This window comes from Narcine bancroftii, chromosome 13 (assembly GCF_036971445.1).
Source record: "Narcine bancroftii isolate sNarBan1 chromosome 13, sNarBan1.hap1, whole genome shotgun sequence".
Classification (NCBI taxonomy): Eukaryota; Metazoa; Chordata; class Chondrichthyes; order Torpediniformes; family Narcinidae; genus Narcine; species Narcine bancroftii.
This window is the reverse complement of record NC_091481.1, coordinates 37,441,462-37,464,833: the sequence shown is the minus strand read 5'-3', so window position 1 is coordinate 37,464,833 and position 23,372 is coordinate 37,441,462. Positions and strand designations below refer to the sequence as shown.

Genomic DNA, 23,372 nt, shown 5'->3' with positions numbered 1-23,372 from the left:
CCCTCTCTCTCTAACCCTCTCTCTCTAACCCTTTCTTTCTAATCCTCTCTCTCTAACGCTCTCTCTCTAACCCTGTCTCTCTAATCCTCTATCTTTAAACCTCTCTCTATCTAAACTCTCTTTGTACCCCTCTCTCTCTAAACACCTCTGACACTCTCTCTACTACTCTCTCTCTAAATCTTTCTCTTTAACCCGCTCTCTTTAACCCTCTTTCTCGAACCCTCTATCTCAAACACGCCCCTCAACACTAACTGTCTAACACTCTTTCTATAATTCTCTCTCTAACACATTCTCATACACTTTGTAAACTTCTCTCACAACCCCTCTTTCTAACAAACTCTTTCTAACCAACTCTCTCCAACCCACTCTTTCTCTAAACCTCTCTCTCTACCCCTCTCTCTCACTAACCCTCACCCGAAGACTAAATGTCTAACTCTCTTTCCCTAACCCTTTCTCCATATCCATAGCTCTCTGACCCTCTCTCTCCAACCCTCTCTCTCCAACCCTCTCTCTCTCCAACCCTCTCTCTGTAACCCTAACTCTGTAACACTAACTCTCTCTCCCTCTCTCTCCAACCCTCTCTCTCAAACTCTTTCTCTCCAACCCTCTCTCTCCAACCCTCTCTCTCCAACCCTCTCTCTCCAACCCTCTCTCTCCAACCCTCTCTCTCCAACCCTCTCTCTCCAACCCTCTCTCTCCAACCCTTTCTCTCCAACGCTCTCTCTCCAACCCTCTCACTCCATACCTCGCTCTCCAACTCTCTCTTTCTAACTGTCCCTTTCTAACCCCCTCTCTCTAACCCCCTCTCTCTAACCCCCTCTCTCTAACCCCCTCTCTCTAACCCCCTCTCTCTAACCCTCTCTCTCTAACCCTCTCTCTCTAACCATCTCCCTCTAACCCTCTCCCTCTCTATACCTCTCTCTCTCTAACCCTCTCTCTCTAACCCTCTCTGTCTAACCCTCTCTCTCTAACCCTCTCTCCCCAACCATCTCTCTCCAACCCTCTCTCTAACCCACTCTCTGTAACCCTCTCTCTGTAATCCTCTCTCTCACTAACAGTCCCACTAGGACTAACTGTCTAACTCTCTCTCCCTACCCTCCCTCTCTAACCATCCCTCTCTAACCCTCTCTGTCTAACCCTCTCCTCTCTCTAACCCTCTTTCTCTCTGACCCTCTCTCTCTAACCCTCTCTCTCTAACCCTCTCTCTCTAACCCTCTGTCTCTAACCCTCTGTCTCTAACCCTCTCTCTCTAACCCTCTCTCTCTAACCCTCTCTCTCTAACCCTCTCTCTCTCTAACCCTCTCTCTCTAACCCTCTCTCTCTAACCCTCTCTCGCTAACCCTCTCTCTCTAACCCTCTCTCTCTAACCCTCTCTCTCTAACCCTCTCTCTCTAACCCTCTCTCTAACCTCTCCCTAACCCTTTATCTCTACCCCTCTCTCTCTCTAACCATCTCTCTCTAACCTTTCTAACCTCTCTCTCTTTAAACCTCCCCCTCTACCCCCCTCTCTACCCCCCTCTCTCTAACCCTCTCTCCGTAACCGCCTCTCTCTCACCCTTTTTCTCTCTCACCCTCTCCTTCGAAAACACTTGCTTTCGAAATCCCTCTCTCTAACCTCCTCTCTCTCGAACTCTCTCTCTCTCTCAGACCCTTTCTCTCAGACCCTCTCCCTCAGACCCTCTCTCTCAGACCCTCTCCCTCAGACCCTCTCTCTCAGACCCTCTCCCTCAGACCCTCTCCCTCAGACCCTCTCCCTCAGACCCTCTCCCTCAGACCCTCTCCCTCAGACCCTCTCCCTCAGACCCTCTCTCTCAGACCCTCTCTCTCAGACCCTCTCCCTCAGACCCTCTCCCTCAGACCCTTTCCCTCAGACCCTCTCCCTCAGACCCTCTCCCTCAGACCCTCTCCCTCAGACCCTCTCCCTCAGACCCTCTCCCTCAGACCCTCTCCCTCAGACCCTCTCCCTCAGACCCTCTCCCTCAGACCCTCTCCCTCAGACCCTCTCCCTCAGACCCTCTCCCTCAGACCCTCTCTCAGACCCTCTCTCTCAGACCCTCTCAGACCCTCTCTCTCAGACCCTCTCCCTCAGACCCTCTCCCTCAGACCCTCTCCCTCAGACCCTCTCCCTCAGACCCTCTCCCTCAGACCCTCTCCCTCAGACCCTCTCTCTCAGACCCTCTCTCTCAGACCCTCTCTCTCTAACACACTCTCTCGAATTCTCTTTATCTCCTACTCTTTCTCTCTGAAATGCACACGCACACCTGTGTTATCCTGTATTGAAGGAATTTTACATTGCAGTGCTGTGATGAAGGAATTTTAATTATTTTGGGGAAGAACACTGCATTGAATGATTTTTGTACATATTGGTGCTCCTTAGTAAGGATTTCTCAGTATTGGGGATTACCACACCTTCATCTGCAACTCTCCAACTAAGACCTTGGTTTCTGGGACATGTTCACACTGGCTTCTATGATTCCTTGGACTGCTCACCTGGATCCTCGTCTTTGCCACTGCCTCCCTCATCGCTCTGCTCTTCCACTTTGCAATCCTTCCTCTGATTAAACATGAGTGCCCTGTGATTTGTGCCACTTCATACCAAATGGATTTCAGGTCATTCGCCAATGTGATAGACCCTTGCATGAACGAAGAGTGTTTGTTGTGCTATGTTTACGGAGAGTTGGAATTTATAGAGAACATACAGCACCTTACAGGCCCTCTGCCCATGATTCTTTACCGACTTCTAAATACCTATTCCATAATCGAATCCTTCCCGAGCTAACACAAATAACCCTTTATTTTTTCTACATCCATGCACCTGTGTTTTGATCTTAGACTGATCTCTGTAATTGTACAGTTTATTCCAAGATCACCACTGGACATTCTGACCAGTCTGACCTTTACCAAGATTCTAACAGGTGTTTGTCATCCATGAAAAAGCGGTTCAGTGTTCGGGCCCCGTGACCTGACATTGCCTTCTCTTTCCACAGGTTATATTCCGTGCCCTCTCTCCACCACATTCCGTGCAGGACCCATACACCCATCAAGCTCAAGACCTGTTGAAAGTCACCAACATCCGCGTGCGAATGCTGAAACGGCAACCGTGCCCCTGTGCGGCATGGGGTAGGAGACTCAAGCCCCAGTCATTTGCACATTACGCCATCTATGATTTCATTGTGATGGGCAGCTGCTTCTGCAATGGCCATGCCGAGCGATGTGAACCAACCGAGGGCTTCAGACCAGAGGACCACAGCCAGAGCAGGGTATGTGCATCCACAATTACTCCATCCTGGCCATAGGCTTAGGACAGGAGAGCAGTTACCGCTGCTGCAATTCATGCAACAATGTTCGACTGGCTTGCCTTCTCTCCCACAGACTTGTAGCAGAGCGCTTTATTCACAGAAGGGGGAGATCTGCCTTTGGTTGTCCTTGTTTTAGTCACCTAACTACAGGAAGGATATCGACAAAATTTAAAAATTGAACAAGGGTATTGCCAGGACTTGAGCAACTGGGATACAGCGAAAGATTAAACAGGTTAGGAATTTATTTCTGGAGCGTCGGAGAATGAGGGGAATTTTGATAGAGGGGTACAAAATTAAGAACAGTATAGATTGTTACAAGCCCAAAGGACCCCAAAACCCAGCAGCAATAGATATTCACCAAGACAAATGGTTACTTGAACAAAAGTTGCTTTTAATTATCTTTAAACATGAAAACAAAATCACATTTTAACTTATCACTATTGACTCAACTAACCTAACTTTTAATTCTAAGCACACGTGTATGTAATGTGTGTGTAAGTTCAGAAATATTCTTTGATTCACAGTCCAATCTCACTTCTCATTCCTCCAAGTTCACTGGTTGCAACCAATTCTTATACTGTGCACAGAATTTAACATTTATAAAGTTTACCAGGCTTGGTGCTTGGAAGGTAAATGGTTACTGCTCAAGAAGGTTCTTGTCAGTTTTCAGAGAGAGATTTTTTGTTCCAGGACATCCACAATTGATTTACTTCCATCAGTCACTCCAGTGTCTTGCTGAAACTTTCCCCTTCAGTCTTCTCCAGATGATAACCTCTTTCTTTCAGGTCACCACAGAGTTCCTTTTTGTTTCCCTTATTCCAAGTGAAACATTGGACAGCCAGTCCTCTCCTCTTGCATGAACCACAAGGTCTTTGACCAGGCCGAAGCAAGAACTCACAAACCGTCTTCCAAATGGGGCTTTCCACAAGCTTGCCAGCTTGTCCTGTTCCAGTCCCAGCTGCTGCTGCAGGCTGCTCCCTCTCTCTCTGAGAGAAAGCCCGTTTCACTCTCTCTTTGCTTGCAAAAGCACATGACCCTCTTAGAACAGCAAGCTCCACTCCAGACAGAAGGCAGCTCCGACAAGTTCTTCCATCTGTTGCCTTTTTGTAAACAACATTCCATTAGTGAAGTCACTTGGGCACTCTCCAAAGCTCTTGCAAAGGCAATGGGGCTGATATGTCTAGCATTAGCACAGCTCCAGTATTTCATACAAGATCTGTTTAAAAGTGTTTGTATATGACCCACATTAACAAACCTCTCCCAATTTATCTCCCAAAAACTTATCAATATACTCTGTCACAAGATAAAGAGGATGGGTGAGACAAGAACGAGAGGATATGGGTTTGGAGTCAAAGGTGAGATGTTTAAAGAGAACATGAGGGGGAACTTCACATACAGAGTGTGGTGGGAGTGTTGAACAAGCTGCCAGCTGAAGTGATGAATGCAGGCTCAGTTTTGACATGTCAGGAACATTTGGACAGGTACATGGATGGAAGGAGTATGGAGGGCACTGGTCTGGGTGAAGGTCAGTGGGAAAAGGCAGGATAATAGCTCAGCACAGACTAGATTGGTGCAGGACCTGTAAAACCACTCCATGCACTCTCACTTTAACACCACTCCCTACACTATAACTCACTGTAACACCACTCCCTGCACTCTAACTCACTGTAACACCACTCCACACGCTCTAACACACTGTAACACCACCTCCTGCATTCTAACTCACTGTGACCCCACTCCCTTTACTCTAACTCACTGTAACACCACTCTCTACACTCTAACCTTCGACAGGGTTGGACACTAGGCGCAGGCTAGCGGGGCGCATGTTGAGGGCTGCCAACAACAGCAGTATATGGACCTATGGCACTCGTAGGGCCACGCCGTAGTTCGGGGGACAGTCACTTCTCATGGGAGTTCACGCTGGCCACAGTGGAACAAGCACTCCTCTGAGTGGATTTCCTGTGAGCCCACATCCTCCTCATGGACCTAAGTGTAAGCGACTCATCCACATCGAGACCTACCAGACCATCGCTCTGAGGGGCGCTAGGTTTCCAGAAATGCACCTGAACCCCATCCATAGCTCGAAGGATGAGTTTTCCAAGGTGCTAGCGGGATTCCTGGCAATCCTTTCCCCTCAGTTCACTGCAGAGATGCCTCAACACGGCGTCAGACATTAAATCTTGACCAAGGGCCCACCTCTCCATGCAAGGGCGAGATGACTTCCCCCGGAGAAATTACGACTGGCCAAGGAGGAGTTCCGCAAGCTCAAGGAGTTGGGTGTTGTTTGACAGTCAGACAGCCCATGAGCCTTGCCCCTGCACATGGTGCCTAAAGTAACTGGGGGTTGGAGACCATGTGGCGACTATTGCCGGCTCAACGAAGCCACCACACCCCGGACCATTACCCCATGCCTCACATTCAGGTTTTGTGACAAACCTACACGGGGCAAAAATAGTCTCAAAAATGGATGTTGTCCGAGGATATCACCAGATTGTGGAGCATCGTGATGACAATCCTAAGACGGCCATCATCACTCCATTTGGGCTGTTCGAGTTCCTGAGGATGCCATTTGGGCTCAAAAATGCGGCATAAGCATTCCAGCGACCAATGGATGCAGTGGGCCGAGACCTGGACGGCACTTTTGTCAACCTCGACGATATCCTTGTGGCAAATAGAACCTGACAGAAACACCTTCAGCACCTCCAAAATCTCTGTAGTCGTCTGCAGGAGTTTGGCCCCACCATCAACCTGGCCAAATGCCATTTTGGCCTGAACACCATCGACTTCCTGGGCCACAGGATTATAAAGGATGGGGCCACACTACTGCCCGACAAGGTAGAGGCCATCCGCAGCTTCCCGAAGCCCAGTACAACTAAAGGTCTGCAGGAGTATGTGGGTTTATCGCAGGTTTATCCCAGCAGCTCCCCAAGTGATGTGCGGATGTCCGGCAAGGAGAAGGACCTGACCTGGGACAACGAATCCACACATGCGTTTGTGGAAACCAAAAAAGCCCTGGCCAAAGCTGCACTCCTGACCCCAAACCAGATGCACCCATGGCCCTCACAGTCGATGCCTCAGGAACAGCAATTGGTGGAGTCCTGGAGTAGCAGATAGAAGGAAGTTGGTACCCACTAGCTTTCTTCAGCAAACATCTGCGGCCCCCTGAACTAAAGTACAGTGCTTTCGATAGAGAGCTGCTGGCGCTGTACTTAGCCATCCGCCACTTCCAGTACTTTCTCGAGTGAAGGGCTTTCACGGACCACAAACCACTGACTTTTGCCCTGGCTAAAATCTCGAATCCCTGGTCAGCCCGCCAACTGAGACGCTTGTCTTACTTCTCGGAGTACACCACCGACATCAAGCACATCTCAGGCAAAGACAACGTGGTCGTGGATGTCGTGTCAAGACACAGCATCGACTCCCTGGTCAATGGTCTGGACTTGATAGAACTGGCACAGCACCAGGACGATAAAATCCCGCAGTACAGGACGAGGAGATCCCGCAGTGCAGGACGGTGAGATCCCACAGTACAGGACGGCGAGATCCCGCAGTACAAGACGGCGAGATCCCACAGTACAGGACGAGGAGATCCCGCAGTACAGGACGAGGAGATCCCGCAGTACAGGACAAGGAGATCCCGCAGTACAGGACGGTGAGATCCTGCAGTACAGGACGGCAAGATCCCACAGTACAGGACGGCGAGATCCCGCAGTACAGGATGGCGAGATCCCACAGTACAGGATGGCGAGATCCCACAGTACAGGATGGCGAGATCCCACAGTACAAGACGGTGAGATCCCGCTGTACAGAACTGCTGTCACAGGCTTTCAGCTTCAGGACGTTCCAGTTGGCACAGGTACTACCACCCTCCTGTGCGACGTGGCCACCGGGCAGGTTTGACCTATTGTCCCAACGGCATGGAGGCGAGGAGTTTTTGACTCCATCGGCTGGCACACCCTCCATCAGGACTACTGTCCGGCTGGTGGCCAGCAAGTACATGTGGCATGGATTGCAGAAACAAGTTGAGGGGTGGGCCAAGACATGTACGCAGTGCCAAACAGCCCAAATGTAGTGACACCACCAAAGTCCCCCAACAGCCTTTTGAGCCAACGGAACGCAGGTTTGACCACATTCACGTGGACATAGTGGGACCCTTGTCAGTCTCTCAGGGTTTCCGCTATCTGTTCACAATAGTTGACCGCTTTACCCGGTGGCCAAAAGCAATCCCCCTGGCTGACACATCCACCAGGTCCTGTGCCAAAGCATTCTTCTCATCCTGGATTGCAAGATTCAGACTACCACAGCATATCACTTCTGACCGAGGCATACAGTTCACCTCCAGTTTGTGAACCGACATTGCCAACCTGGGGCACTCAACTACACCATACAACGGTATGCCATCTGCAAACCAACAGCATGGTGGAGCTTTTCACAGGCATCTCAAGACCGCCTTCATCACCAGATTCAAGGGCCCCAACTGGGTGGATGAGCTACCATGAGCACTACTGGGCATCCGAACGGCGCCGAAAGAAGACCTCCACACATCCTCCGCTGAACTTGTTTATTGAACCCCATTCACGGTTCCCGGGGATTTTGTTCCACAGGCCAGAGGACAGCAGGTGGAGACAACCACCTTCCTGGACAGGCTGCGTGAAAAGGTCAGTAACTTGGCTCTGATCCCACTCTCCAGACACGGACAAGCCAAGTCCAACATCCCCAAAGAACTCAAGGACTGTGAGTACGTGTTTGTACGCAGAGAACCCCACCATTCACCACTGCAGAAGCCATATATAGGTCCCTTTCAAGTCATCTGGAACAACAGAGCCACCTTCAAACTGGACATTGGTGGTAAACCAAAGGTCTTTTCTACAGTTAGACTCAATCCTGCCCACACAGACCCAGCACAACCCGTGAAGACACCAACACCTCGACACAGAGGCAGACCACAAAATACTTTGGGGATGATACCTATGGACCCTATAGACTGTAACGCCAGTTCTGGGGGGGCCTGCAATTGCGGAGATCGGGCCGGCACATCGCGCGGCTGCAGACGCGGACAGAGATCACTAAAGTGACTCCCAGGACAACGAATCAGTGGGGGTAGAAGCTGGGGCAGCATCAGACCAACAGCCCTAAAATGGCATTGGTCAAGCTGCCCGCCCAGCTAACTCAGCAGAAACAGGCTGGGGAAGAAGGGCATTCATATGCATGAATGTTCCCGCCCCCTATTGTTATTCGTATGGATGACTCAGTCAATCAGCAAAAATGGCGGGAACTTGAACAGTATAAAAGCAGCCTTTCCCAGCCCTAATAAAGGAGTGAGCTTAACCTGCCACACTGTGTGTGTGTGTGTGTTTCTTTGTAGCGGTCAGCTACAAGGCAATATATTATCAGTATATAATCCAAAAAGGAAGATATCTGACTTCTTATTTTGTTGGAAATGACCGGACAGGATTTAGAAGAAGGTTTTTAAAAAAATGGGATGGAGTCCACCCACATTTGGAGGAGAGAGAACAGTTTTAGGTCCCGTTTCTTAGGAAGGATGTGCTGGTCCCAGAGGAGGATTACAGAAATTATTGCGGGGATGAGGGGGGGTCATATTAGGAGCGTTTGATGGCTCTGGGCCTGTAACTCGTTGGATGATGGGGGGTGTAGCGGGGTTGGAATCTCATTGAAATCTACCAGGTGGAGTGGATGTGAAGAGGATGTTTCCACTAGTGGAGTGCCCCAGACCAGAGGGCACACCCTCAGAATAAAAGGATGTCCCTCAAGAACCGAGATGAGGAGAAAATCCAGAGTGTGGTGAATCTGTGGAGACCAAGTCATTGAGTAGATTTGAAATGGAGGTTGGTGCGTTTTCGATTAGTACTGACTGACAAAGGCTATGGGAAGAAGGCAGGAGAAAGGGGTCAAGCGAAATAATATGTCAGCCGTGATTCGGTGATCAGTGGCCGAGCTCTGCAACTTACGGCTTTATGGGGGCTAGATTAAATACTGAGACATGATGAACTTTTCTGGTTCTTCAACAGCTGGAGCTTGTGGGCTCCGTGCGTTCAGTGAGACGTGAAGGGTTTGGAGAGGGCGTGGAAGGGTGACTTGGGTCAAGATGAGAAGTCGTGGAAAAGTCTGTAGATGCTGGGGGTCACGTACAGTATGCGAATCTGCTGGTGAAACACAAAGCAGTGTAATGTCACAAAGGGTCTGGCTCGAGTGGATAGGGTGAAACTGTTCCCGGGGGGGCAGTGACCTCAAAGACCCAGGGAAATGGAAAAGTAGGTGAGCAGCAAAAGAAGCAAAGGTGATATTAAGGGAGAGATTTTGCCTAGTGAGAGTGGTTCAGGTCCAGAATGCACTGCTGGAACTGGATAAAGCTCAGGAAAGGAGCGTTCCAGGGGCAGCGTGGTGAGGGTGGAGAGTGGGAGCTGGGGTCCAAGTGGCCTTTCATCCAGCACTGATCCATGGCCCTGTGGAAGCTGAGAAGCAGCTGGGATTTCAACGTATTAAAGAGGATATTAAACACAGCACTTCACTTTCCAGAGAGCTTTTAAGATATTTAGCCAGCTTACGGAGATTAGCCTCACTCTGCTCACATATCAGGGCTGAGATTTGTGTTTACATTTCTTCATTTAATCAAGCACTTGCAATCTGAAAGTAGCATTCTTCATATCATTCTGCCGTTCTTCTGCTCAGGTCCATTTGAAAGAGGAGGGCAGCTGTTCAGAATAAATAATTCTATTTCAGGGAAGATGCTGATGCAATGAGAGGAAATGTTACTCAATGACAAGTTCCTGCCTGAAGCTCACTTCCACTGATGCTGCTCAACAGATTGAGCTCCTCCAACAGAAAGAGGCCCTTCAGCCCATCTAGTCCATGCCAATCTGCTTAGCCCCACTGACCTGTGCCCAGACCATAGCCCTCCCATCCATGTACTGACTCAAATGTTTGTTAAACGTGAAAACCAAGCCTGCATTCACCACCTTAGCTGGCAGCTTTTTTTGCATGCCCACCATTCTCTGCATGAAGACGTTCCCCCAATGCTTCCCCTAAACTTTTCCCCTTTCACCCTTAACCCATGTCCTCTATTCTCAAAGCCTACCTACTACCTACTCTGTCTATCTCCCTCATAATTTTAAACACCTCTATCATTCTTCTACACTCCAGGGAATAAAGTCCTAACCTGTTTAACCTTTCCCAGTAACTCAGTTCCTGAAGTCCTGGTAACATCCTTGTAAACCTTCTCTGCACTCTAATAACTTTCCTGCACACATATTCTAGTCTCCTGAATTTTTCATAAATGTTAATATGTCCACGTTCTGGGGGCAGTGGGCTTCTCTGGTAAGGCCAGCGGGTGGTACCCATCCCTCCCTAGTAGATTTGGCTCTGCCATTTTCCTATGGTGCCCCGTGACTTTGCTTCGTCAGGTGATCACTTATTTCTAAATGTTCCCACGATGGCTTTGCGGTCATTGAACAAGGAGAAAAATCTGAGGCATTGAAGAGAGTGAGAGGAGGTTCCTGAAGCAGATATCACTTGGTATCTTTGACCCACTGCCATCAGGAATGAGGTATGGGAACATCAAAATCAGTCTGGGAAATAACTTCAATCCTACAGGTTGTGAGATGTTGAACCTCGAGTCTCTTATGAAATTTGTTCATTTAAATTTAGACATGCAGCCATACCCACAGCCCAATTACACCCAACTGACCTAAAATCCCCAGTACATTTCGAACAGTGGGAGGAAGCCAGAGCGCCTGGGGAAAACCCACACAGACAGGGGGAAAACATACAAATTCCTTACAGACCTAGCAGGATTTGAGGCCCGGTCCTGATCGCTCGTGCTGTAACAGCGCAGCGCTAACCGTACCATGGAGTCAATTATTCCAGACTATTTAGACATGTTTATCTTCTATCATTATGTACACATGTGATTATTGTGTACTGTGTATTGTGTATGCACCGTGGTCTGGAGAAACATTGTCTGGTTGTACGTGTACAGTCAGATGAAAATAAACTTGAACTCTAAAGTATTTTGATTTCAAAAAACTTTACTAATTAGACCCTTTTTAATTAAATCCCACGGGAGTCGTGAGGCTGTGTGTCATCTCTCCTGGCATCACGTGGTGTTCCCCAATAAACTTGAACTCGAGCTGGAGACTTGCCAACATCCATCCACCACAACCAGCAGGTGAGCTGCTGAACTGCCCTCAGGTCAGCTCCTCATCTCATCACCGTCAGTGGAAACTTTCTCCCCCTCCGCTCGAGCCAGACCCTTCATGACTTTGCACTGTTCCGATCGCTCACCAACCCCCCCACACACACACACATACCTCCACATTACGCACACTGCCCCCATCCCTTCCATGCCCTCTCCAAACCCTTCGCAACTCGCTGAAGTTGTGAAGCCCAAACAGGACATATGCTCCAGTTTCACGCACACACGCGTGTGCCAGAGAAATTCAGCAGGTCACGCAGATTCCAAAGAAGGTAAGATGCTTCAGGCCTGGTCTCTTCATCAGAAATAAGAGCTCGGGCCCAGGATGTTGTGTGACCTGCTGAGTCTCTCCAGCATGTTAATGCATTGCGCTCAACCCCAGGCTCTGCACATTTTCTCATTTAACAATGGGCTCCAGAGCTCTAGAAAAGTTTGTCACGAACGAGGTCGTGGGAGATCATGATTAGGGAGTCCCAGAAAAAGGTGCATCACAGGAAAATCCCAGCAGAGTGGGGTAAGGCATCCCCACCGCACCCCCCCCCCCACCCCATGCTCCATCTGGTTCCTTAGCCACTGATCACACAAGGACCTCATAGAGACTTTAAGCGTCCGTAAAGACTGAAACATCTTCATGGGTCAGCGCTAAATAACAAGGATAGTGTCAGAGCAGGTCACAAACAGCCCACACAAACTGGCTGTTCTATTGAGTCGGCAACCAGCCACAGTGTCTGTTCTCCAACTCCTCCATACCTTGTGGCCCCTGTTACTCCAAAGGTCCCTGTGCTTAATCCTGACCTGGAATGTTTTACTGAGCATTACAGTGAGGGGAAGGGTCCTGTTCATTATCATCTGACTGTACTTACAGTATACACCTGGATGAAACAGTGTTTCTCTGGACCATGGTGCACACGCAATACACAGCACATAATAAACCCATATACAAATATAATTTAAAATCAATGTATATAAATATTTTGGGATGATTTACTCGGTTACAGGCATCAATTTCACAGCTTGCGGGAAGAAGCAAACACGACCAGCTGCAGACGCTGTGATTGTAGGAAACATACTGAAATGCTGGAGGAAGTCAGCATCTACAGGAGACAAAGATAATATTGCCGATGTTTCGGGCCTGAGCCCTTCTTCAAAGAAAAATCAGAAAAGGTGGAAGCAGGATGTATCAGAACGTCTCAGAATTCAAACAATGGGGGAGGAATCCAGACCAACAAAAGATGTTAACTTGATGTGATAAGGGACTAAGTAGAATTATGAATCTGCAGGGATCATCTCCCGTGTCGGTCCTCCCATTTTGGTCTCCTCTATGTCAGAAAGGCTGGATGCAGACTGGGAGATTGCTTTGTTGAGCACCTCAGCTCTGTCTGCCACAATAGTGTGAATCTCCCAGTGGCCACCCACTTCAATTCTCCACCGCATTCCCTTGCCGACATGCCTGCCCATGGTCTCGTGCACTGCCAGACTGAGACCACCTGCAACTGGAGGAACAACACCTCATCTTCTGACTGAGCACCCTCCAACCGGGTGGCATTAATATCAACTTGCTTGGCTTTTGTTAAAGCCCTACCCCCACTCCTCTTTCTTCCCACATCAGCGTCTCAATTTCCTGAGAACCTAGAGTAAAATCAGTTGACAGGAGAAGTTATCGATGTCCTTCTCTTGCTGCTCTGTTGAAACCGTGCTGACTGCACTCCCGCGTGGTATGTCAGCCATTAAGCAGCAGATAAGAGGAATCTTCAGCAGGTTACCAACACGGTCAAGAAGATCATGGGGTTTTCCTTGTCCTCTTTGGAAGATTTATTTCGATCTCACTGTGTTGGGAAAGCAGCCAATATCCTTAAAGTCTCTACTCACCCGAACATCATTTGTTTGATTCAAGTCCATTAAATCACGGATGAACAGAACCAAGAACAGTTTCTATCCCAGATCCATTCGAGAAGTAAACTCAGCCAATTAGTGTATTTTGTATTGTTTTAAAGCTGCTGTTCTCTTTATGGTATTGTTTTGTGTATGTTGTATTTGTGAATGTCGCTGGTTGCATTTTTAATTTTGTTGTGTTTTCTTTCACAACAAAAATAAAGTATTTACTTACTTCCCCCGTCGTCTCTCCATTCCCTGTCTCCTTTCACACGGACATGATCAATTCTACCTAGTCCCTTAATACATCCAATTAGCACCTTTGATTGGTCTGGATTCCTCCCCCATTGTTTGAATTCTGAGACGTTCTAGCCCCTTTCATACTTGCCAGTGATCCAAGGAATCGAACGCCAATCGGCCTTTAAAGTAGCAAGTGTGAAAGCAAAATCTGCTCATCAGATGACGTCATCTCACATCAAGGATTGCCGGCCTCGACCCCAAGTACAATCCCTGGCATCTGCAGTCGCCAGCGTTGAGATCAGGCAACTGTGAAACAGCCAATCACTTCTCTCTTTTGCGTGCCATGTCATGCAGGCACGTCCAATTAAAGGTAAAACTGACTAAACCCCAGGGATAGACCCTTGCAAGTGTGAAAACGTTTAGTCTCCCAGACAGGAGTGATCTAGTGTGGAAAGCCAAGCCAAACCCCCATTCCTATCCCGGGACACTGAACATGATTTAGTGGGACGCAAGGGTGAATGGGGTTTTTCTGATACATCCTGCTTCCACCTTTTCTGATTTTTTTCCTTGAAGAAGGGCTCAGGCCCGAAACAGCGGCAATATTATCTTTGTCTCCTATGGATACCGAATAGACCAGCTCGGTTCCTCCAGCATTTCGGTGTGTTTATTAGGAGTTATTTCTCAGCCTGACAGTCTTGATTTTGATGTTCCTGTACCCCCTTCCTAATGGTAGTGGATCAAAGATACTGTGTAAAAACTGTGAAGAAACTCTGGTCAAACAGCAAAGGTACAGACATCTTGGCCTTGAGCCCTTCATCAAAGTGTAAGCAGGCGCCTGAATAAATTGGTGGGGTGAGAGGGAGAGGGGCAGGGGGAGCTGAGCAGGTGGATAAGGGAGGGAGGGCGCACCAGGTAAAAGCAGTGGGAGGAAGGCTGGGTCGGTGAATAGAGAGGGAAGGAGGGGTGGAGATCTGGAGAGGGATGGGGAAGGGAGGGGGAATGGGGAGTGGGCTAGCAGAAACCAGAGGTCAATGTTGATGCTGTCCTGTTGAAGAGTGGAATATTAGGTGCTGTTTCTCCAATTTACGGGTGGTCTTGATTTGGTGGTGCATGAGGCCACGGACAGATATGTCAGTGCGGGATTGGGGTGCGGAATCGAAGTGGTTGACCACAGGGAGAGCCCTGTCTCTGATGGGGACAGAGTGGAGGTGCTCAGCGAAGCAATCTTCCAGTCTGCATCCAGCCTCTCTGATGTAGAGAAGACTACCATGGGAGCACCAGATGCAGTAGATCTCTCCCACAGATTCATCAGTGAAGTTCTGGATGGAAAGGGTCGTCAATAATATTTTGAGCCCTAATTAAGCAGCAGTCCCAGTGAAAGTAATCAATAGGGGTATGCGATACCTGTGATCTTCTCGGCGTTTTAGGCTTCCAAATCAGGGATTGCAGAGGGTGGATGGTTTTTAAAGCAGATTCTACAAATTGGAATTTATGGTTGTAAAAGTAAAAACGCTGAGCAGATGAATCTGCTGATCCATGGCCAGGGTTACCCATCCAGTATGGACACTGCATCTAAAGAATATTTCAGATTTATTGTCAGATTACTTACAGCCCTGAGATTCCTTTCTCCTGTGGGCCAGGCAGAATTACCACTAATTGGTCATGCAAAAAATAATCTGTACACAGTGTTAACATGTAAACAATCAAAAGAGCTATATACAGATAACGAATGTAAACAAGCTGATGGTGCAATACAGCGAGAACAAAGAAAATCAATAAAGGGCACAAGAGTCCTTAAATGAGTCCCTGATTGAATTTGTTGTTGAGGAGTCTGATGGTGGAGGGGTAGCAGCTGTTCCTGAACCTGGTGGTGAGAGTCTTGTGGCACTGATACCTCTTTCCTGACGGCAGCAGCGAGAACAAAGCGTTTGCTTGGTGGTGTGGAACTTTGGTGATTGCTGCTGCCTTCCGACAGCAGCGTTCTCTGTAGATGTACTCAATAATGGGGAGGGTTTTGCCTGTGATGTCCTTTTCTTTTTGAGGGCTTTATGGTCTGGGGTGTTGATGTTCCCAAACCAGACCATGATGCAATTAGTCAGCACACATTCCACCACACCTCTGTAAATTAGTCAGGGTTTCTGGTGTCTTACCAAACGTCCGCAAACTCCTGAGGAAGTAGAGACGCAACAGGAAACCACAGTATTTTTCCCTTGTTTAATCATAAACTCAATATCGACTACGGTCTCAGCTCAAAGATGGAGCCTTCACTGAAGGAGAAGAGGCAACATCTCCAATTGGGAGGGTCAGAGATCGTGACGGATGGAGAGACATGATCGCCGGCGCCGAACGGCAAGGCACCTGAATGAATGAAAAGGTTGTCAAGGTGGTGGCCGGCACCGACTGCTGTACCTTCCTGTTGTTGCGGGTCCGGTATAGCTCGTCCTTTACATGCCCTCCAAGGCATCAAGCGACAGGAGTGCTTGGGGACGCGATGCAGCATAAGGGCAAAGGAACTCGCACTTCATGAGTTTGGTATTCCTGTCTGTCTGAACATGCCTGAGAATCCTTCTCTGCAACTGCATCCGAATCCTGGAACTGCCTCACACTGAGAGTTCCTTCCCCACAATCAAAAACCCCCCCTCCCCACCCCGAGGCTTTCCATAGATGGGCAATAGATGCCAGTCTCCTTGTAAGTCCATCTAGTCCACTGAGAACATAACTTGGGCTCAAATAAGCCTGATGATTACTATTTAATATCCTTTGCCAAAGGTTCCCATATTCAAATAAGGTGTAAACAAAATAGTTAACATGCTGATGGACTGCAGTGATTAACCGCACAATAAAAAATAATCTCCCTCTATCTCAAAAACAGGCTGTGTGCAAAGTCAGCTGCACATCGTATCTGTGTTCAAAAAGTATTATGAACACAGTTTCACAGCTGTGGTTTGGATTCCAAGACAAAAAAAATGCAAAACACAGCTTTCAGGGAAATTAAAAGACCAGTTTAACCTGTGAGTTTCTCCGGCACTCCTAACATTGATGTAAAGCTTACTGCCCGACGGTTGGCTGGATTCACCAAAGACCCATTCTGCTTCACGTCCAGTTCCACAGGAGCCCCCACCGCAAAGACCGTGGAAGATGCTTCACAGATGTCCTTCTGTGAAGAGGATCTGGCATCCCATCCATTCGACAAGTCGCTCTCACCTTGGTGACCCCTAAGCCATCCATCCGTACAGACCCATGTCCCAAAAGCTTGTGGGTTCAAGCATAATGCTGGAGAAACTCAGCAGGTCAACAGTGTCCTTCATAGAGCAAAGGGAAAGATACATCACCAACGTTTTGGGCTTGAGCCCTTCATCAAGGTGCGAGCAAAATGTGGGCAGGTGCCCAAACAAAATGGAGGGGGTAGGGGCAGGGGAGGAGCACAGTCCTACAGGCAGGAGGTAATAGGTGGATAAGGGAGGGAGGGCATAGCAGCAACCAGGGGGAGGGGGGATGGCCCTGTGAATGGAGAAGGAAGGAGGTGGAGAGCTAGAGGACAGAAAACAGAGGAAATGGGAGAGGGAAGGGAAGAACAGGGAGTAGGTCAGCAGAAACCGGAGAAGCCCGATGTTCGCGTTGCTCCTCCAATTTACAAGTGGTCTTGGTTTGACAGTGCATAGAACCATGGACAGACATGTCGGCACGGGAGTGGGGGCGCAGAATTGAAATGATTGGCCATTGGGAGACCCCTGTCACTGATGCGGACAGAGCGAAGGTGCTCCCCTAATCGATCTCCCAGTCTGCGTCCAGTCTCTCTGATGCAGAGAAGGCCCTCTCCATTCATAGAGCCATCCCTCCTCCCCCTGGCTGCTTGTGCGCCCTCCCTCCCTTATCCACCTATTACCTCCTGCCCCCAGCCCCCCCCACCATTTTGTTTGGGCATCTGCCCACATTTTGTCCACACCTTGTTGAAGGTCTCAAGCCCAAAACATCGGTTCTATTTCTTCATCTTTACTGCATAAAGGACACTGTTTGACCAGCTGAGTTTTGCCAGCATCGTATTTCTACTTCAACCACCGCTACTGTAGACTTTTGAATTTTCCTATGGGTTTAAGTATAATCCAGACTGAAGCCATGGGCATCACTGGGGGTGGAATTGTTTGGATAGACACTGAGGCACCATCAATAACTCCAAGAGACTAGGTTATGGAAAACCGATAGGCTTTTATTAGCAATATGGAGGCACGTTGATGCTGTTCAACTGCCCTGAACTGGAGAGGGAGCAGTCATCGGGGAGTCCGTGGGAGGACCCAAGGAGCATGTCCCGATGCAGAAACATGCATACAGTGGTTTACCACATTCACCCTTGTTTTAGGAAGAGTCTGGCCGGGTGTTATTACAAATTAAGTATTTCAGTGGTCTTGTCTGGCGCTGCAACCAATGTAGTCCTGGCTGTGGCTGTGTCACAGCTATTGAGACCTGGACAGTCTGGAATGCCTGTATGTAGTCGTCAGCATAAGCTTGGTGGATGTAGGTTGTCGAGTCTGGCATGCCATCCATCGGGGCTGGGTTAACATGCCATGGCCCTGGTGCATTGTGGGTGATGATAGGTGAGGGGGGGTGCGGGGTGATCAGTAAGGGTCCCAGGAACCCCTGAGGGCAGAGACTGTGTTCTCATGCCCATCAAGGTACGCTACATAGGAGATTGGCGTGGAGGAGATGGACTCTTTCGCCCAGTGGGTCAGACTTATGGCTCCTCATGTGCTTCCGGAATAGGGCCAGCCCTGGGGATGTCAGCCAAGCCAGCAGCATGATCCCTGAAGCAGACTTCCTAGGGAAGGAAAACATTCCTTCATGCAGAGGGGCAATCTGATTGAGTGGATTGCCTCTTGGAGGACATCTTGTCAGCGGGAGACTGGAAAGCCTCTAGACCACAAGCTAGGAGGGTGGTCTTCCAGGGCGGTAGCATTCTCTCTTTCCACCTGCCCGTTCCCTCAGGATTGTAACTAATGGTCCTGATCGTGGCATTGCCTCTGGCCGGCAAGTACAGATGCAGCTCATCACTCATTAAAGAGGCCCCCCGGTTGCTATGGATATAGCAGGGGTACCCAAATAGGGTGAAGAGACTGCATAGGACCTTGATAACTGTGGCAGTGGTCATGTCCAGGCAAGGGATGGCGAATGGGAAATGTGAGTACTCGTCGATGATGTTGAGTAAGTACACATTGCAGTCAAAGGAGGGAGGGGCCCACTTTGAAATCAATGCACAGATGTTCAAAGGGGCAGGTGGCTTTTATCAGGTGCACTCTGTCTGGTCGAAAGACGTGCGGGTTGGCGGTGTTAGGTGCTCGCGGAGTACAGCGGCCATGGTCGGATCGCTGGTGGGACATAGCAGTGGCAGCGTTCAGCAGAGTTGTGGCCCTCCCGCATACCAAGATGGGGCAGCCAAGAGGTGGCCACATTGTCGGCCAAGTAGGCTTCCATATTCTGGAGGGCCACATCTAGCGTGCCTGCCAGTTCGACCGCTCTCCGTGGGCTGAGCTCACCTTGCTCCAACAGTCTCTGCTGGATGTAGTTGGACCTGATGCCCGCAGTATACGCGCTTCTGATCACGTCCTCCATGTTTACTGCGGCCATCACGGCCTTGCAGTTGCAGACCTGTCTGTGAGCTCGCAGGCCCGGAGGCACTCAGTGCTTAATTCCCCGGGTCGCTGTTTTCAGGTGGCCAGGAGGTGTCTCGCATAGACCTTGTTTACTTTCCTCAGGTACTGACCTTTCAGGATGTCCATCGCCTCTGGGTACGACTCAGTGTCCTTGATCATTGAATACACTAGGGGCCTGACCCAGGAGTGTAGTACCTGCAGATTCTTGTTCTCTGATCGGACGAGGGCAGGTTATGCCTGCAGAAACGCTTCAAAGCAACGCAGCCAGAGTTCAAAGTTGATGGAGGCATCAGGCAATTGTGGGTCGATTCCCAGCTTCTCTGGTTTTAGGATCTGCTCCATTATCAAAATTTATTGCGAATAACATTGATGCACGACCAGCAACTCCAAAAGAATGGAAGTTATGCAAAACCAATAGGCTTTTATTCTCAATGGAATGGAGGCACATCCATGCTGGTCAACTGTCCTGAACATTGGGAGGAGGCTGTGGGACAGTCACCTTTATCCAGGGGTGTGTGGGAGGGGCCACAGGTCCAGCCAGTCAATGGGCATGTCCAGACAGATGGACATAGTTTACCACAGACACTAAACCAAGGCTGCAGTCCTCCACCAAGGGACAAAAGCACTATTTGAAGGCAGCACAGTTTAGAGCAAAGCTATTACAATGCCAGCGACCAGGGATCTAATCTGGGGCTGTCTGTAAGGAGTGTGTATGTTCCCCTCGTGTCTCCATGAGTGTCTTGTGGGCTCTCTGGTTTCCTGCCACCTGTCAACATGTATGGGTTGATCAGGCTATATGGGTGGCTTGGGCTCATGAGCCAGAAGGGCCTGATACCGTACTGTGTGTCTAAAGACCATTTAATTTAAATTCAGTTGTTAAATGCACAGAATGGTGTTCAGAGTTCAGCAGGGCAGGCAGCGTCCACAGCAGGTCATAGGTCACTAGCATTCTACACTGAAGCACTTCATCAGGAACTGCAAGCAATGGGCAAGGGTGAGGGGCAGGGGGAGGACATGGGGCTGGCAGGAGAGGGGCGAACAAGGCATGGGGCTGCGGATGATGCTGTCTAATAGAAGGAAGGAAGGGTGGGGAGGAGGAAGGGATGGAAGTGGAGGGGGTAGGGAGGGGCGAAGGTTGGGAAGGAGGTGGTGAAGAGGTGGGGAGATGGAGGGAGGGGAAGAAAGGTGAAAAGGGGGTGAAGGGTGTGGGTTGGGAAGAGAAAAGGGGATGTTGCTGGAAATTGGAAGTCCATATTGATGGTGTCCAATTGGAAGCTGGAGGCAGAAGATCACGTGTTCCTTCCATTTGTGTGTGGGGTCCACCTGGCCATACAGTGGGCCTCACGGGGGTCTTAGGACAAGTTCAGTAGCATGTTAATAGTAATTATTTCATTGTTTTGGAAATGAACTGAGGTCATGTAAATGTGACACGAGATACAGATTTCCTTGCTGAGTGCCATTGGCTGGGCACCTCCACCCTGTTGACCAGCTTTCCCATGCTTTCTCTCGTAGATCCACGGCAGGTGCATCTGTGAGCACAATACCAGGGGCGAGCACTGTGGGAGCTGCGCAGCCCTCTACAATGATCGACCTTGGAAACCAGCTGACGGGAGGATGGGACTGGCAAACCAGTGCCAAAGTAAGTCAGGAAATGGTGGCGATTCTCTGGGACTGTCCAGGGCCGGCCCGGGAGGTTGGGGGAATAGGAAAGGTAATGTGACGGGTCAGGGGGGTGTGGGAGTGGAGTGGGAAGAAGAGGTCAGAATTGTGGGACTGAATAGGGGCATGACTGGGATAGGAATGGAGTAGTCCTTTATGTGGAGAGAGTCGGAGACTGAAGAGGTTCATTAATGAGGGAATGGGAGAATCCAAAGCAGATAGAGGGAACCTACCACGGGGGTGGGGAGTGGGGGGCATCTACCACAGACAGCTCCTACCATAGAGGTCTGGCACAGGGCGCAGCAGCATGGGGATTCCCCGTGAGGAGTCCCACCCCGAGCAGCATGGTAGGCTGGGCATTTCCTTGAGGAGCTCTGCCAAGAGAGGAAGGGACACAATGGGGGGATGGGGGAATGGCAATATAACCTTCTGAGGCATGGTGAGCAAGAAATGCATCTCCACACCAGATGTGGATAAAACTAGGAGCCGTAGATTGTGGGGATGACCTGATGAGGTCTTTCTCCCCTCGAGAGTGGTGAGGACTGGAACACACTACTGGAGAGAGGGGGGGTAGTGACACTGACGGTATTTATGAGGTGTCTAGGTGGGCACTTCTAGTGCCCATGCTTGGATGACTATAGGGGCAAGATGGGGTGAGCATAGATGGGTGCCCGCTTGGTCAGTATGGGTCAAATTGCCTTTTTCAGTACGAAGTACCCATGAGGTGGGACAGCAGCCTTCCTCCCACTGGACCCTTCTCCGTGATCCAGGCATCCGAGATCCCCCTCATTCACAATCCTGCTCCTACGATACTGACCTTGACCTTAACTCCCCCACCCTCCCCAGAAACCTGACCCACTCCTCATCACCCTGCCCAGCCCCCTGTAATGTAGAGACAGGGCACAGTAACACCTCACGACCCACCCAAATGTGCCTGGGTGACCGTACATTGTTGGAGGGTGGGAGGTAATCAGAGCACCCAGGAAAGAACATACAAACTCCTTCCATCAGTGGTGGATTCGAACTTGGGTTGCTGGCACTGCAAGCAACTGCATTGCCCTTGACCCCTACCCATATCAACGTCCCTCCCCGCTTTGTTCCTGATGCCACCCAAAGCATCCAGATGGCGGCTGGGAATGGGCGGTCATTGGCGGCATTTTCTCCATGAGCCCAGAGCACCAACAGTAGCAGAAAAATATAATGGCCTCACAGTGGGGGAATCGGTGAGGGGGAATGGGAGGGGGTGGTTGGTGGTGAGGACCCATCAACTCTCAACCCACTCCTTTCCTTCTGAGGCCCCATTACCTGCTGCCGGCAGGGGTGCCCTATTCCCATTCTCATCCCACACCTCTGCCTTCTCCTCTTGCCCCCTTAATGGGGCCTCAGAAAGAACAGGCACCCATCATCCTCCAACCTCTGACCCACCCCACATCTTCCTGGCTCGTCAGGTGCAGTAATTCCAGAGCTCACCCTGGGTCACTGGTAGAGGAACTTGGGAAGGAAGTTCTGTGCTTCTAGTGAGAATACACTAGATAAAAGCTCACACTCGACTGGAGGGAGAACTAACGCTTTTATTAGCTTACAACACAGGTAGGGTTCATGAACAGGCTTCAGAGGAGTTCAGGGTTTAGGCAGGAAACCAGGGTTGTATGGGAGCCAGGAGGCGGGGCCAGTCATCAATACAGGACACTTCTAATGAATCCTAGTTCACTTCAGGGGAAGCCATTGTCTGTGTGGAAGGGTATCATTCCCAGCTTGGGCTCCTTGCCTGTTTCAATGGGAAGCTTCTGTACTGGGACACAGCACAGTATGGACCCTTCAGCCCGCTATGTTGTCCCAACGTGTGCCAACCTACTCCTGCTGTATCAATCTAATTTTCCCCTCCCTCACACTCAAACCCCTCAGTTTTTTTTACATCCATGTGCCTGTCTGGGTGTTTGAAATGTACCAGCCTCCATCAGCATGCCCCACAATGCATTCCAAGCACCCAGCACTCTCTGTGTAAAAAAAAAACCGTACCTCTAATGTCTCACCTAAACTCCCCTCTACTCACCTCAAAGTCCTCTAGGAATTCCCTCTGGGGAGAAAGGAGTTGGCTGTTCACCCTATCTGGTTTTTTTGTCCAAACATTTTAGACACCCAGCACGGTAACAGGCCCTTTCGGCCAATGAGCCCATGCTACCCTAATGACACCCAGTTAACCTACGACCCCGGTACATTTCGAACAGTGGGAGGAAACTGGAGCCCCCGGGGAAAGCCCACGCAGATACGGAGAGTACGTACAAATTCTTTACGGACAGTGGCAGAATCGAGCCCCTAGTCGCTGGTGTTGTAACAGCGTTGTGCCAACCACGTTATTGAGGAAAGGGTTAAATTCAGGTGCAAGACAATCGATCGTTTTGTTTCTTGCACGATTTTCATCGAGCCTCGAGAGGGTTGGTAACT

The 23,372-nt window shown here is 49.7% G+C and overlaps 1 protein-coding gene across 4 annotated transcripts in view; it reads left to right on the top strand.

Moving 5' to 3' along the window:
• The window catches only part of LOC138748830 (netrin-4-like), a 203,939-nt gene that overhangs the window by 141,116 nt on the left and 39,451 nt on the right, over positions 1 to 23,372 (top strand). For all 4 annotated transcript variants that reach the window (XM_069909632.1, XM_069909633.1, XM_069909631.1 and 1 more), the window contains exons 3-4: positions 2,988 to 3,260; positions 20,781 to 20,907. In XM_069909632.1, coding sequence (XP_069765733.1) covers positions 2,988 to 3,260; positions 20,781 to 20,907 — 400 coding nt within the window. The remainder of the gene's footprint in view (positions 1 to 2,987; positions 3,261 to 20,780; positions 20,908 to 23,372) is intronic.